General features: G+C 39.5%; 1 protein-coding gene across 5 annotated transcripts in view; it reads left to right on the top strand.

The window, feature by feature from the left end:
• Positions 1-17922, top strand: part of CTNND2 (catenin delta 2) — a 948913-nt gene that overhangs the window by 531353 nt on the left and 399638 nt on the right. For all 5 annotated transcript variants that reach the window (XM_024247287.3, XM_054555411.2, XM_054555413.2 and 2 more), the window contains one exon: positions 15183-15377. In XM_024247287.3, coding sequence (XP_024103055.1) covers positions 15183-15377 — 195 coding nt within the window. The remainder of the gene's footprint in view (positions 1-15182; positions 15378-17922) is intronic.

Genomic DNA, 17922 nt, shown 5'->3' with positions numbered 1-17922 from the left:
TTCAGTGTGCACCCGGCATGCTTCCTTGATGAGGTGGTCCCAGAGCAAAGCTGTAAAGGAGCAACTAGAAAGAAACGTTAGCCAGAACAAAGTCAGAGTTGAGAGGGTGTGTGTGGGGTGCGGGGAGGCAGGGGAAGACAACCAGCAGCTCAGTGTTTCTTGAGCAAAGACAGAGTGATAGGGGTGGTGAGACATGAAGGCGCAGAGGGATATAAGGCTGCTGCATCCCACCGTAATGGACTTAGCATTTTATCCTTCCAGCAGACAACTGACATGGTCATATTTTCTTGTTAGAAACTTTGTTCTGGGAAGTGTGTGGAGGCTGGAATTACAAAGAAAAAATGAGCAGGGAATCACTTTGGAAGCCACTGAAGTAGTCCTTCACTGCTTCTTAAAACTCTTTCCCGTTTGTTTTGAAATGGGACAATACAAAAATTATCACTTATAAATGGCTGAGAAAAAAGGCTAGTTAGCAACATAACCTACTTTTTATATTTTTTCCTGACCCAAAGTTTGTTTAGTTTATTTTTTATAAATTAAGAGTTAAATGTATTATTTTAATACATCTCATGTAGTCTCCAACAACTTAATGAGGCAGGCATGATTTTTACCCCCATTCTACAGATTTAAAAATTGAAGCTTATGGATGATAACCTCCTTGCCCAAAGTTACTTGTCTAGAAATGACAGGGATGTGATTTGAACCTACGTTGCTTTGACCCCAGAATCTCTGTAGTCTTAAATGTACATGATGCATAGTTAGAGGTAGTATAATTTTGTGTCAGTGGAGAAAAACACGAAGGATGTAGAAATGCAATATAAATTTTCAGCTTATTTAAGTGACTCATTATTTTAAAGAAAGTAATAATAATATCTAAAAAAACTGTCGACATCCTGTTGAATGTGTGACTTTAACTTCACCAGTACCAATTTTTGTTCACTTTTACAAAGAAAATAACATAATCCTTTCACTTTCGGGATTTATAGCTAAATGAATCCTGTTTTGAAAAGAAATACGAGTTGTAGATATGCATTAAAGTTAAGTCAAACATCAGAAGCTTATTTTGAGGTAAAATTGAAATGAATGAAATGGAGACTCTTAACCAATGATTTAAATCAAAATTGACCTAATATAGAGAGGAATTTGGTCAAGGCCTGTCTAACTTGTCCCCCAGTCAAATGGACATAAAACTCAGTATTTAGAGTGGATCGTGCACTGTGAACGCTGAATCTTTACTGTTTAGAGATTTCAGACCCATTCCCTGACTGATTAAGGCTTCCAGGTACACTTTATATAAGAAAGAGAAAAAAAAGAGTCTAGTCCTAGATGAAAGCTTTGCAATCTCTGCAGTGAGGTTCTCAAAGGAAATGTGAAGTCTACTGGGGTAATGAGCGAGTTTGTTTAGGCCACAGCTCCTGGGATGTGGTCAAAATGCAACGTGATATCTGGCTCCTGCTGCTCCTTTCAGTTCATTTTGGAAAGCTAATCTTCCCGTGCCGTGGACAAGCATTGCGCAGTTCTCATGAACATTCTGTTCACTCTAGTGCTAGATATTTAGATTTTCCCACCGTCACTTAAAGTTAAAAAAAAAAAAATTCCAGTGTACATTTACTGATTAGAATATGATCAACCTGTGATACCAATCAACTTTAACCTTTTAAAGGTGGTTAAGGCTGACTTGCTCTCAACTGGAGCTTCCGGGGGTTCTTTCAAACTAGACCTAACTGGGCACTCTCCCAGCGACAGTGACTCATTGCTTTCCCTGCTGGCCATGCCTCTGGGCTCCAGCCCCTTCCTCATAAGCATTAGGAACCCGGTGCCTGCCCCAGCTGTCTTTAGAATCAATATGGGTCTCCCTTCTGCATAGTGCATTCTGCCATCCTACACCTCAGCACACTTGGGGAGTGCAGGCTGATTTCCACACACCAACCATCTCCTGCTTCCACCAACAAAGCGGTTATTCAGCCAGCCACTTACCCTCTGGAATTCCAGGACCCCATGTTATAGTAGGGAATCCATATCTCAGTGGCTTTGTGCAAGCTCATCTCTCTCTCTCTGGAATTCCCCACCTCTCAGGAAGGCAGACATGAGGTCCTTCCATCCTCTATACATGCTAAGCCCAGTCTAATAGCGTTCATCTGCCTGCAGGTCTGGAATTCACAGAAATGGTAATCAAACATTTCTTTTGTAAATTCATTTGATATCGCACCTCTATTCCACTTACCTTCATATCCAATTTCTATCCAACTGATGTCCAGGTCAAACTGAAGTGGGAACAGTGCAATTTTAACACTCCGGTTTGGCAAGTTAGTGCCTAAGCCTGGAACTAAGAGGGGATTGCGAGGTGGCCCAAAAGGTCTTCCTGGTGTCTTTCATTTTTGTTTCCTTCACGGAAGTTAATATCTACCGTTCTTTTCCTACCTTATAGCAGCCTTGTAAATCAAATGGGGGTAAACAGACCCTTTTTTTTGTCCTTTGGTAGGAAAGTGGCATCTTTATATAGAATTCTGTGAAAGCCCTTCTAATATTATTGATATTGATATGACTTTGATTATGTTTTAACTGAGAAAATGTGCCCTAAAAAAATGAAAACTACCTAAGATAATTGTTCAAGATGGCATCCTCTGCCCACTCATTTGTTTCCCGTGTTTCCCAGACACCTCAAAAAATGAAAGTACAGGTATACAATAGGGAATGAAGTCACAAAAGAGACAAAACACAGAGGCTGGGCCCAGTGGCTCACACCTGTTATCCCAGCACTTTGGGAGGCTGAGGTGGGCAGATCATGAGGTCAGGAGTTCGAGACCTGCCTGACCAACATGGTGAAACCCTGTCTCTATTAAAAACTACAAAAAAAAATTAGCCAGGTGTGGCAGCGCATGCCTGTAATCCCAGCTACTCAGGAGGCTGAGGCAGGAGCATCGCTTGAACCCAGGAGGCAGAGGTTGCAGTGAGCCGAGATCGTGCCATTGCACTCCAGCCTGGGCAACAGAGTGAGCCTCCTTCTCAAAAAAAAGAGACAAAAACACAGAGACCAGGGTCTGAGTGTCACCAACAAGCAAGCCAAGTTAAGAATTTCTAGAAAGTAGAGTGATAAGCAATTAAAATATAGGAGTGCTGTCTTTCGAGAATGAGCTCTGTCTGGACTTTGGAGGTGGACTGGCTGTCTTGTGTAAATTCCTGGACAGGCCCAAGGGTCAGAGCTGAGCTTGAGGGGGTGGTGCTGGGAAGAGATGGGCTGAAGATAGAGGGATTCATTGAAAGTCAGTGTTCAAGACAGTTCTAAGTTGGCACCCCCTGACAAACATCTCTCCTACCAAAATGGTGACCCTGTAGCCAGTGCTTACTCTAAGAGGTGTTCTCTTGAAGAAACTTCTAGACTTCTGTTATAGATGCTGGTTTACATTAGATAGTACAAGTGTATGGAGTGATGAGGAAGTTGGGACTGCTCCCCCAACCCCCCACTCATTCTAAAGGAAGACTGCCAGTCTGAATGCCCTGCCTTCCCCTCCAGAAATTCTAACACAAGAATGCACAGTGGAAAATACTGCCCTTGACACTGTGGAAAGAAGCTGTCACTGGGTTTTTCTTTCTCAAATATGATAAATTATCAAAGATTACTGAGGAATTGGAAAGAATTAGTGGCATGAAAAAGAGAGACCAAAATAGAAAATTGATGTAGAAAGGGGAAGTCAGTATTTATTTCTCTTTAGAATAAGAAACACACACACACACGCAGAGAGATACATGAACACACACACACACACACACACACACACAAAAGCATTCATCATTCAGGTCTTAAGCTCAGCTGGTTAGAAGCAGATAATGCCACAGCTTTTTCCATGGCTGAGTCAGTGTCTTAGTCTGTTTAGGTTGCTATAAAAAATATCATAAATTGTGTAACTTACAAACAGCAGACATGTATTTCTCCTAGTTCTGGAGGCTGAAAAGTCCAAAATCAAGGTGCTGACAGATTCATTGTCCCATGAGGGCCCACTTTTCGGCTCATCAATGGCCCCTTCTTGCTGTGTCCTCACCTTGCGATCTCTGGGGTGTAAGGGCAGTAATCCCACTCATGATGGGTCCACCCTCATGACCTCATCACCTCCCAGAGGCCCCACCTCCTAACACCATCACATTGGGTGTTAGCTTCCAACATAAGAATTGGGGGGGCGAGGAGAGCACAAACATTTAGACCCTAGTAGTCAGTTCGCTTGTTGTTATTCACATGACCAAAAACAGTCCCCGTTCCCCCAACTCGGTAGCTTTTTTCAGATATGTAGTATTTATTGTATGTAGTCAAAACAAATTGACTTTCTGTACTAGAAAGCATCACTAACATCACTAGGGTACCAAACCAGTTGGTTGGTTAACAATATTCTCTGGATAATGACAACATTTGAAAAAGGAGGTGGCAAAATTTTAGCTGTAGATTGGTTTCATCAATTTTAGATTGAATTAGAAAATTAATGTTTTAATGACTACAACTGCGATTCAGATGATCATTATACATACATAACCCAATAACTAATTGAACTTTAAAATATAAATGCACATACACACATATTAAAGCTTTTGAGAGGAAAAGAATCAAAGGAAAATTTTAGTTCTCCTTAGAACTGTTTATTACACAACCGAATTCCTCTCTTCTCCAACTCGTTTTATATAGGCTGAATATTATGTTGAATAAAATAATAAAAATTAATAAACGGTTGATATAGAGAGGTTATAAAATGTAAGTACAGAGAATTAATAATCTGCGAAGCTGTTTATTTGTCATTTCCTCCCTCTAAATTATGTTGAGAATTAGGGTGTCTTTTTCTTCTGGAGTTATGACAGAGGTCACTCTGTGAGTGTTCGTCAAAGATACAAAGCAGTAGAAAAATGATATAGGGAGAATACATTTTAAGTTTTCACTTTAGAAGCTAAATGTCTAATTATTTAAAGGGAAATTGTGCAGCCTACCTGTTATCTATCTTATGCAATCTGAGGAAAAAGGCCTCTGTTTAGGATGTTGAGATGTAAAACATCTTCGTTTACATGTTTTTCAAAATATTTGAACCCATTTACAAAGACAACTGCATGTTTAATCCTATTCTTGCCTGTTAAGCGTTATTCCTGTTCACACCCTGAAAAGTTCATCTGTACCTCTTTGATGGGCAGAAGCCACATAATCAAAAATGAACACTTAGCTTAGTTCCCACAGCAGTCAGCACTCTGGAAAGCAGAATGGAGACTTCTGGGCTCTCTGAAGCCTCAGCCCACAGGTCTGCTTTGCATCTTGATGTAACAATAACAACAAAAAAAAATAGATTGAGAGCACCTTTTTCTGGATTATTTCCATGGAAATATTCATAGTGATCCATAATAATGAGGTCTGCAAGCCAGACTCCAGATGCACTGTTGGAATATTGTACTGATGGGGTATTGAGACACAGCTGTTGAGAAATAAAATGCCACTCGTTGAATTTTATCCCCCTCCTTGATAAGGAAGAATATCTGCGTGAATATGGCCATTAAAAACTCTGGTAAGTGACTAATTAATTAAATACCAAGTCATAGATTGCCCTGCATCTGTAGTTAATCAGGACAAACAGAAGACTGTGGTGGTGAAGACACTGGGCCCACTCCTCCTAGTAGCTGCCAAAAGCTACTCCCAGGGAGGAGAGGTAGTTTGAAGCAAATCTTAAACACGAGGCTTCTCCCATGTAAAAATTAACCTTCACAGATTAAATTTCTTTACATGCTCATGTCAAAAGACTTTTATTACAAGTCTGATATCAAATTATGTTGTTCTTCTGTACAAAGATATTACAAATTCAAAATTTCGATCACTCCATAATTTCTTATTCTACCTGGTCTCAGCTGAGAAGGGTTTAGGGTGCCTGGGTAGAGTCTTTCTAGGGGTCTTTTCCCTAGCTTCAGTCAGGAGTATCTCTCACTTGAAGGGTATGGTTACAGTAGTTCTTTATAGCAAGAGTTCACAAGACACACATGATCATTACAGCACTGACCCACCTCCTCAGACATAACACTTGATCCAGCCCAGAGACCTGCAGAAAGAAAGGGAAAAGACAGAGGCAGGAAATGTCCTGCCATCTCTGCCTGGCCACAACCTGTGACCTCCCAGGGATTTCCCAGCAGGAGGCATGCTAGGGACATGCCCCTAGGTGTGGCATGCTAGGGGCAAATAGCAGCCTCTACTTTCAAAGGTACCCGCAAACTTCCGACACTAAAACCTCATCTAAGAAGAGGTTCCTTCCTTCCCTCACTTTCAAGAATGGATATTTCTGGGGATATTCTGAAGCTTCAACCTTAAAGGGTCTGCTGAGGACCACACTTTGACACATGCTCCTCAAGATCCTACATCTAGCCCCAAATCTACTAGTTTGACCCCTAGCCATCCAGAGATTGGATGCTTCTTGGGGAAGCCTGGAGAATCTTTGAGCTATTCCATTTCCTGGGCCCCTCCCCTGAGGTCCTGGTCTGGAATGCACCCACAGCATCACTCCTCTTTAAAAAAAGTCTCCCAGACAAATGCTGTGCATGTTCTTTCAGGGTTGAGAAGCCCTGAGCTATCCTTACATATGTGTGTATTGTGGCAATGCAGGGAACCTAGATACTTGCCTCTCCAGAATCACCCAAGAAACACCATAATCATAGCAAAAATGTTCCAGCCCACCCATGTCTAAAATATCCACCCTGACCCAGACATGGTGGTGGGTCCCCTGTAGTCCCAGCTACTGGAGAGACTGAAGTGTAAGGATCACTTGAGCTCAGGAGTTTGAGACCCGCTTGAGCAACATAGTGAGACCCTGTCTTAAAAAAAAGTCCACCCTGCAGATGGAAAGATGCTCTTTCCCCACTAGAAGTGACTCTTGCCCCAGCTATCCTGCTTATTAAGGCCTTTGAAGTCCCTCTGGTGTGGGGCCCGGCCAACTGTAGCTAAGATCAGTCACTCTGCAGCAGCTGATAGAATGGTCACAGTTGTCCTGGCCAGCACAGCTTGTGCTTGCAGAGCCCAGGCTGATGAGCACCTGCATTGCCAGTGTCTAGCTATACTCTTGACCTGTGCCTTTATTGAGGCCACTTGTGTTTGCCTAACAAAGCAGGAGTGCTGGGCACAGTGGATCACACCTGTAATCCTAGCACTGAGGCAGGAGAGACCATGGCGTTGATGGTCTGTCTTCAGGGCTCCTAGCGACCAGATATGTATTCATAGCTAAACAGATATGTGCTGGCTTCTCAAAGGGTGGTCTGCAGACCAGCAGTGCCAGCATTGCCTGAGAACTTGCTAAAAATGAAGAACCTCAGGCCCTTCCTTAAACCCACTGAGCCAGAACCTGCATTCCAATTAAGGCATTGATATGCCTGTGGCATTTTGAAAAACACCAAAATACATGACTAGTAAATTTGGTGCTACTTTCTACTTCCCGTGAGATAGGAAACCCAAAACAGATATTGGTTGCAGGTGTCAAACCATCCCTGTGTACTTCATATGTTTCACTATTACCAATACCACCTTAGCCATAGGTTCCTACCGGTTCTTTGTTAAGTTGAAGCTGTGCATGAGGTGTGGGGTATTACACTCCATCCATTTCACTAGAGAGGAAGAACAACCTTCCACTGAAAGTAAAAATGCAAAGCTTGATACAGGACCCCACATTACTCATTATACTGCATTACCACTATCATTATGTTCCAGATGCCTGCCTGTCACAAAAAGAACTGAACAAAGGAAGCCTGTTTTCCTAACAGTTTGGGAATAAATGCTTGTGGTTAAAAAGAAAGTACAGGAACCAGGGGCATATACTTTTATAGGGATGAGATCACATGGACACGCTTACCATGATGTCCTGGGCAGTGATTTTGGCTTTTAAATTATTTTTCCTGGAAAGTATTTGAGTCCCAGTAGTTTACAGTATTCATTTTGAAAAGGTGTGATGAGGTTTAATCATGACAATAAATTGTATCGGAAAACCTCATCAGGAAGGTTACGGGAACAAATTCTGTGTTTTGTACGCTGCCAGAGACTGCATAGTATTCAAGTTCTTAGTGAAAGCAGCAAAGCTGTACTAAGTTAGTATAATATAAGAAAATCTAACATTTATGAAATATGATGAAATAGAAGGGCATTTTTTTCTTTCCAAAAACAGATTTATAATATCATTTTATATTATCAGATGGCCTGTTACATTGGTTTCAGTGCAGTTTTGTCTTTGAAATCATATGAATTAACAATGTTCCTTCCAAACATAAGTCTGAAATACGACTCTTAACCTATATGAGAAATGTGTCTTTATATCTTTACATTTATAACAACATGATATAAGATGTCAAATTAATTACAACAAAGTAATGATCATTTGCAAATGAAATTCAGTTGATAGGCTTGATTCAGAATATATGGGGAAATATTTTGGGGCCCTTTAAATAGCAAATTTAATTTTTGAATTAACATAGGAGTAGGAAGGAGACTTTGGAGTTTTGATTTAGGTCAAAAGCAAAAATCAAGAATAAAACAAGTCAATCTCAGGAAACAGAGTTCAGAAGGAAGAATGTGAATGTTCCCAGTTCCTCATGGATACTCCTGAAGTAGCATTTGAGGCACATGTTTCTTAATGTGCCTTCTTTGAGATAAGTTTTATTATGATGAGGTATTCTTCAGATCTAAGATGTAATGTTTGCACCTCTCAACAATTTACCTAGTACACATTTCTGAGCTAATGTTAACCAAAGTTATGTTAGTTTTTGTATATCTCAAAGTGTTTATGTGCTGATATCACCTTTTCCCCCTGGAGTTTCATGATAACAGGTATCAAGCCAAACATTTTAAGAGGTTCAAAGTCCAGAAAATAGCTATTTCAAAGCCATCAACTATCACAGAGTACAGGCTGACTACCTGCAAAGCCATGTTGCCTAGCGATGCTGACCAATCATCATGGGACATACCCCTAAAATCAGGGTGTCCACAAAGGAACAATAGCAGTGTAGATTTGCAAGGGAAAAATTGGCGTCTAGTCCAGGCCCCACCCTTCTCTATAGAAGTTCCCTTTTGCCCTTCAAAGTTGTAGTTTCATTAATAATTATCAATGCATTAGCTGACCGTACAGTTTTTAAAAACCTCAATTTTATTTTGGACTTTTCTTCATATCATAAGAAATTTACTTTTTTCTCCATACAACAGCATTTTATCACAATAATGAAAGAACTGTTCACAAACACATTAAGCCTGCTCACTCTGGCTATGTGAATACTATGTCATTTAGACCCTTCTTTTTCTCCCTCCGTTTCTTTGCAAATGAGCATTTGAAACTGGGTGCTAAATTTGAAGAGACCAGTTACATGGCAGTATGTCCTTATAAACTATATTGATACTGTAAAATGAAAACATGCAAAAATATATTTCTTTGTAAAGGCAGGTGAATTTGCATTAAATTAGAGAGTCATAGATTATAGATTATATAAATAAAATAATATGAATGGATTCCAATTTAAAAAACCCAGCATGGACCTGTTTTATTAATGTAGTAAAATAATTGGCATAACCTGTATTAAGTGGAATTATTTGAATAAAGCAACAAATGATAAATGGAAGGAGTAACACACTAGATGCTTATTTTTTGAAAATAAATATGCCCATCTCCTCTTTTTCTCCTTTATTTGGGACAGGATGGCTCACGGTGTGATCCCTCCATTAGAACCAGGAGGCTTGGAGGGTGCCCGTTAAAATGTACATTGATGCATCCCACTTGGCTGACATAATCAGAATCTCTTGGGGGTTGTATTCAGAAGTCAGCATTTTCAGCAAGTTTTCTAGATGATTCTTTGAGGAATAAACTAAGATTTGAGAATTAATCCTATTCTAAGGAATGAAAATTGAAATGCCAATAAAAAAAAAAAGAATACCCAAGTAGTTGGAGCTGAATTTTCAGCTATGCAGTTCTCCCAAGGTTATGTGATCTCTCATTGAGTGCTGCAAATCCTTCTGATAAAAATGTGTTTGCCATGATTTTGAAATTTTGAGTTAAAAACTCCTTTCATTCGTACAATCAATTGTATGAACTCGTAAAGATTTCATATACTTACTCTTATTTCTTTTAAAGACAATATGGTTTCAGTACACATAAAATCACTTCTCTGTATATTCTGAAATCCTGGAGGGATGCTTCGTGTCTGCTGCTGGTTCCCTCCGCCTGAAACCATACAGCTCTTTCTCCAGTGAGGCTCATTCTCTTACTATCTGCAGCTCTCTGCTAATATGTCAGATGCTCAGAAAGAACTTTCTTGATCCCCCATCCCAACACCACAACCTCCTGACACTTTATCTCTTTTCTCACTGCCCTGCCTCATTTGTCTTCAACACCTTTACCTCCATCCTCCTGCGTGTAATAACTTATTTTCAAAGCCAGGGACCTTGTCTGTCTTGAGCACTAGGACATCCTTAACTCCTGGAGGTTCCCAGGCACTTGGTGAATGTGTTGAATGAATATATAGATCCATAGGGATTAACTAGTACCTATAAATGATAGATGTAAAATCTAGTACATAGAAATTTAGTTGCAAATCGTTCCAAAAATAATAAATACATTGTTTTGTTGGCCAAATGAAAACAGAGCCTTGTTGACTCAAGGAAAACATGGTGTGGAACAGGAACAGGCAAGACACAAGGCGGTGAGCCATATGTAGCCCTTTTCAGGCTTGTAATTATTTTCTGTGTCAAGAACCCCCTGAGATCTGTCACTGGCTTCCTCCTGAATTAGCAGGTATTTGTTATTTTCAATTTGGAGATTTAATTTATGCCCTATTCCTTTCTAAAAAGGATGTCACCTTTTTGTAGTCATTTCAGTGTTTTCTTTCCTTATGAATGTCATTCATTCCTGCATTTTTTGCAATAATCCATTAGAAAGCACACATTTTTAAGATAAAACTGTAACATTCACATTTTGCAATAATCACAGAATTATCAGAAAAATGGTTGTTATTTAGATGATTTCAAATTGAAATCTTCAAGTTGTTTTTGAAATTTGGATAGTTTATGGTAAGAGATATTCAACTATTTTGTCAAATCAAAAGATATATTTGCATGAGGTGACATAATTTATTGATTCAAAGATTCATTGGCATGAGGACACCTATTTTGATGTTGCTTTATCAATTGCAGAGCACTTTCACACGTAGTCTGTCTCATCTGACCCTCCAACAATACCATTTATATTATTATCTCTGTTTCTACACTTGAGGAAACTGGGGATCTAAGAGTTTGGTGAGTTTCCTGGGTTTATCCAGCTGGTTAGAGACAGATCTGGGACAGAATTCAGATATTCTTATTTCAAGTTCTTTGGGCAAAAGTGACAAAAGAAACAGCAGTAAAATTACTACTTTAGATACGATTTCTGTTTACCTCGAACTATTGAACACCAACACCCCAAGGCCACCTTTCATGTGTAGAGTTTGAGGCTGAGCCATGTTGTCACGATTCTTCATAGTAGTTGTACATGGAAATGAGAGACAAGGATTAGACGTGTCAACGTAGAAGCAGGGGATGTCTGAGGTCTTGTGCCCCTTCATTCTCCAGTGGTCCCTTCTGCCCACCTCTCTGGATCCCTAGAATCCATATGTCCCTCCCTGCCACAGGACTAAACCCTTTCCTTCCTCCCCCGACACCAACCCCACAGCCAAGTGGTCAGTAGTCATGTAGGTTCTAAGCTGTTTAAGCATCCATTCAGGTCACCTGTAGCTGCAGTGAAGAAGAGATGGCTCTGAGGTTCTATGACAGGATATGTGGTAGTTCTTATACAGCAAATGCCTCAGGCTTAGTCCTAGATCAGCTTGACAGCCCTTCCCAGTTTTTGGGGGGCTCTCTGAACCTTTAGGAGCAGCACCCGGCACAGAATATATCTAGGGAAATTCCAACACCCTTTAGTCCTCCTGCATCATGAAATCTTCCTTAGCCTGTAAGCCAAGTACCCATGTTTCAGCTGTGAGTCTTCAAGCTCATTTTCAGAAACACATTGTATATGAAAAATTGCCAGTGCCTGAGCTCTCTAGGCCCCAGTTTTGTCCTGTGAAGAGAAGAAATAGGAAGAGCAAAACCCTATTATAAAATTGAGACATTAATGCTGGATGATGTAGGAATTATTGCAGTAATTGATCATGAAATGCTTTATAGACACAGCTATTATGATTGCATGACATTATGTCTGTCATGGCAGGGGAAACCATCAGGGCAGTTGGTCTGGTCTGTGGATCTACTTCCCCTTTTCTCTTTGGCTCATCCATGTTTTGGTTGCACTTTGCCATCCTGCAGGGTCTTGGTCAAGGCCAGGTTCCCAGGATTGTTCTCCACCAGCATAATTGGCAAGAACATTTGGCCTTGACATCTATAACATTTTAGACAAAGTTGAATTTTCTCCAGCATTTTTTCTTATTATAATAACAGAGTTCCAGTCCCTGGCAAAGATGTAAATTCTCATGAATGACATTTTGAGTCCAGTGTGACGCTTGAGATTCACTTTCAAATAGACCATAACGATGAAAAAAATTACTACTAAACAAAAGGACATTTTATTTCAATCAGCAAATATATACACCATCTAATGACATTTTGTAGCAGATTCCCAGAAAAGACTGTGTGAGAATTTTTTTCTTGAAATTGCCCCAAATAAAATAGGTCTTGTTCGTATGGATCTAACATGTTCTTTCTTGAACAAGGGTGGTAGAACACATGAATTCCAGCAGTGACATCTTTAACCTTTGTTTCCTTGGCCCTTTTCTTTCCCATAGTTCTCTATGTCTCTCTTGCCAATAACTGCCCACCCTTGAGCAATCAAAACTTGATCACAGTGGATAAAAAGAAGTGTAAATAATGTTCTTTTTAAAATGCCTTATCTGATTCAGAACTATGCATAATGCTTACATATGTAACTGTATTTTGCACAAGCATTTACACAGGGAAACACTATGAGCTTATAGTTTTACTCAGAGCACTCTAATATGTAAAAAAAGTATAGTATCCTATTCAGATGGTTAATTTGATTTTTATATTCGTAATAATATCAGCACATCAAAAGACTGATATCCACATAGGTAGACTTTACCTTAAGATTCTTCTTCCTTGCCTAGCATGCTTGGTCATCAATTTGATTAATACCACTAATGAAAATTTCTGAATGCCAAATAGATGCATGTAAGACGAGGATTTTTACATATACCCTAAGACCATGTTACCACTTAAAAGTTCAGCAGATCCTCTCATTGGTCATCATTGGATGTTTTTTTGAGGCTTAGAATAAAGGAGTAGTGATAAAGTAACAATTCTAAATGTACCAGTGATGGATAACTTTTATTTATCTCTGCATTTGGATGCGACGACTGTTTTTTTTTTTTATTTTTACATTTTTAAATCCTTAGCAATATTTTCAAAACCTTCAGGAATAAGAATTGACAACAGGAACTCAAAGCATATTGCACTTAAATATATTCCTGGAAAATGTAAGCTTGAGGTAATATTCAGAGTGATGTTGGCATTTGATAAATCAGATGCGATGAACCTAATTATGCAAAACAGTTATGTTGAATCTGTCATTCATCGGAGCACTATCTAAATCAGAATTTAATTACCAGCAAAGAGAAAGGTAAGGAACTTGCCTGCCCTGTCCCTTTCTCCTCCTCAAAATACTCAGTGGTTTTTATTAACACCGAATTCATAGAGTTCTCACCACTTCTCCAATTATTCAGGAATACTGTTTTCTGTGTACTTAAATTTAAAGTAGCCCACGTTAAATATACCAGTAAAACATTTTTCTATTGGCAATTTTAAAACTTTACAATGGCTTTTTTTCCTCAAATATTCTAGACAAGAATATTACAATTTTGAGTTTATATGTTCCTGACGAAACAGACCAACATCCAGCATTTGAAGACTTTGGCTTTGAAGTGGTCCCTGAGGAAGGCAAAATGGAAGGAGAGCTGTCCAGACACGGCCAAGATCAAGGAATCCCAGCACCCAGAGATGTTAGTCCGGACTGGAGAGGCTGAACTAGGGCTACTGAAAGACAGTTGCCAGTTAAATCCCATTGCGCCATGTGGGGATTAGTTGTAGGATGTAGCTGAAGGCTCATTCCCAAAATCAGCCGTCGTCTCCTTTGGTTCTTGTCTGCGTTCTGTATTCACCATGGAAGATGCCACCTCTCCTTGATGACCCAAGGCCATCTCATTGCCCCAATGCAAATGATTTCCCTGATGTTTCTGCTCCAGTGGTTCTGACTGTACCTCAGATAAAATATTGGCTCTCAATCAACGTCCTCTTTCCTGTCTGTCAAGCCAGCCTCTTCGCCCTCACTAAAGTCTTATTTCCTGATGTACAGAGGCTTCCTTTCTTCAGAGACTTTCTCACGGTTCTCTCGTCCATAGCATTGCCTCACATCAACACCTCTTCCCATATCATGCAATGAAGTGACACAAATAAGGATTTATAAATACTACAAAGCAAAGTGATGTGTATCCGCAATTTATACATTAAACCAGTTAGTGGCAATTATTCCTAACTTTTTCAGAGAGAGGCAGGCTAAATGTAAATGCTTCAATTTAGAAGGTCAGAGTAAAGGAAACTATAACTTGAAACCTTTTTCTTTAATATCTGCTTCTCTCGGGGATTTAGGCTGTTGTAAGTTCAAACATTTTGGTTTATCCTTTTCCCAGGGAAGAACTGCTGATGGGAACAAATTCTAGTTCACTTTGTAGGAACAACATCAAGATGGCTTTGCCATTGCAGCTCATCATTTAAAATGATTTCTATTGTACAATTTAAGGTGCAAGGGCTATGGGCTAATAAGAGATTTTTAAGATTGACTATCTACCTGATTCCTTTAGCAAAGAACCTAGCTACATTCATTAGGTTTTGAGAAAAATAACATTTCACTGGTCTTCTTCCATGTGGGTTTATCTCAGAAACATTGTCATTTTTAGAGGGCGATCATGTTTGGTCGCAAAGCCAGGCAGCTGGTTGATGCTGACAAGCTGATTAGATTGACATATTGCTGCCATTTCATGTTATTCATTTGGTTTCCTGGGAATTTCAACAATTTTGTCCAAAAAATTTTGAATATGTCTTTGATTAAACAAGTTCTGTTTGGAGGTCGCCTGAGCCTTGATGTCCCTCTGTTGATTTATTTCAGCTGGGTCCCGAGCCTCATACAGCAGCCAGCATGGGCACCTGGGCCCAGAGCTGCGGGCCCTGCAGTCCCCAGAACACCACATAGATCCCATCTACGAAGACCGCGTCTATCAGAAGCCCCCTATGAGGAGTCTCAGCCAGAGCCAGGGGGACCCTCTGCCGCCAGCACACACTGGCACCTACCGCACGAGCACAGGTGTGTAATCAGGACCCCACTGGGTGGCCTGTCCACAGGGGGTGGGCTCTGTGTGGGAGCTTCAGTAACACTCCCAAATGAAAGATGTGTGTCTGTGTCCACTGTCCCCACAAGCACTGTGACCTGCTTCTATCAATGTCTGTAATGATAATGGTAGAAACAGAATATGACTTTAATTCAGGCTACCTTGGTATAATCTGAAAGGAGGCAAATGGTGAACGTAAGCTCATTTTGTCAAAGAGAAAAATTGAAAGGAGCAATACTAATGTTTAGCACATCATTATTCACTTATGTAATGAATAAAAGTACCCCAAGGACGTAGTCATTTGTAGGACGTGAAAGACGTATGCTTGATGATGGTAAGTGTTTTTTTCATGATATTGTCTACCTATTTGGCAAGCTTGGAACAAAAACGTATTTACTAAACATGTAGCATATTTTGAAAGCAGACAATTTATTTCATACACACTAACAGATTGAATCACAAAATTATTGTGTGAAGGTTGGATGTTGGCAATTGCAAATGGTTCAATCAATTATACAGCTCTCCTGGATTAAATATATATTTTCAATTGAATACAACCACAGGTCACATGACAAAACACGTGTTTTCCAGTATCTGGAGCCATTTGCAACCTAATCTGTCAAATCTCATAATTAGATTGCTAGAGAACACTTATCTTAACTCTAAAATCGATATAATTAAAAACAAGTTGAGAATTGCATTTATTATCAAGCTGCACATTGCTAAGTAAACTGGAATGACTGTGTTGCTGGTCTGCAGACAGTACAGCTCTCTCCTTCTTTCTTAATGATATATATGAGCGCTGGCAGGGACTGAGGCTGGCAGAGGGGGCTCTCTGCTTCAGAACCTGGCACGCAGATCTCTACATCCTCAGACTATTGGAATTTCTAGTGACCACAAAGTAGAGCATAGCAATTTTCTTAAACTGCATTATGATGCTAAATTACATGCTTTGAAATCAAGGCAAGCCAAGCTGCTTTTATAGTTGATTATTGATATTTACATTTCAGTATTTCACTGAATCATAGGGAGAAAGGCACAAAATACTCTTTATTTTATTTTTGACATCATAAATGCCACCCAATATTAATAATACATATCTTGGTTTTGATGAAAAAGAATGCTCATTTATTCTTCCGTCAGAATTTTTTTCATCTTCAGCCTGTTAGATCCACTCCTGCCTGGAGTTGGGCTACTTTAGCATTTAATGTTTGCATGTTATTAAGTAAGGTAATTTTATTTTTATGCACATCTTATAAAAGAAGAAGATAACCACAGTGACATTCAATATCTTATTTGAATAAAAACTGACAGAACAGGTTATGTTGATTCTCTATTCCATATTCATATGTTCTTAGAATTATCCCTTATTAATAAACTTCCAGGAATTTAATGAAAAATTAGCTACATAAGAAAAAAAAACAAACTTTAATTCATCTATATCACATTAAACACAGGGAAGATATCCACACTTAAAAAAAAAAAAAAACTCTAGTGTGATAGTGTTTTCTCTGAGTCTGCATCAGCAAACAATGGCCCATGGGCCATTTGTAGCTCACCCATCTGTTTTAGTAGTGCCCATGAGCTAAGAATGATGACTGCATTTTTAAATGATTGGGGGGAAAAATCAAAAGATGATTAATGTTCTGTAACATGTGAAAATTATATGAAATTCAAACTTCAGTATCCATAAATCATGTTATTGAGATACAGCCATACCCGTTCATTTATGTATCATCCATGGTGGCTTGGGCCCTGCAGGGGCAGAGTGGAGTGTCCGTGACAGAGACCATATGATTGGCAAAATCAAGAATATTTACTATCTGGCCCTTGCCAGGAAAAATTTGCTGTCCCCTGCTCCAAGCGGTCAATGGAGAGCTATCCAGAATGAACAAGTGTTTTTTTCCTACTGCCTATGAGGGAGGCAATAGTACCTTCTAACTGCTCCAAAGGTGAAACCCGTTTGCTGGGGGCTTTTCCTGGTAATAACTGTGGCAGAGATGTGCTATGATTGTGACATTCAGAAGTCCAAGACCCCAACCCAGCCTGCACCTTTGAACTTAAGGCAATTTTGAGAAAACATGCTGATTGACATAGTACTATGGAAATTTCCAGAAGTGCTTGGATGACCTCTTAGGACCACAAGTGGAGGAGGAGAAACTACCTCTCTCCAGCTCCTAAGCATAAAGCCACAAACTCTCTCTTCCCTGCATCCACCAAGGTTACCCCTGTGTCTATACCTAATTCATATAATTTCATGTCTTCACATTTTCACAGCCACAGAAACTGTATCACAACCTGCATGTATGAGAAAATGCCTTTAATATGTGTATATGTCTTTTTATTTAGATATTAAAGATATCATATATAATATTATTAAATTCTGTGTAGTATAACACCCATAAAAATGGAGATTACAAAGAAGTAAAGATTAAATATAGTTATCCAGTAGCCATAAAAAAAATTCTAAGTTTGCTTCCCAATATCTTTGTGGGGGTCATCTGTATTGTACATACCCCT

The sequence above is a fragment of the Pongo abelii genome, chromosome 4 (assembly GCF_028885655.2).
Source record: "Pongo abelii isolate AG06213 chromosome 4, NHGRI_mPonAbe1-v2.0_pri, whole genome shotgun sequence".
Classification (NCBI taxonomy): Eukaryota; Metazoa; Chordata; class Mammalia; order Primates; family Hominidae; genus Pongo; species Pongo abelii.
Note: the sequence above shows the minus strand (reverse complement) of the source record. Positions and strands in the feature narration are given on the sequence as shown.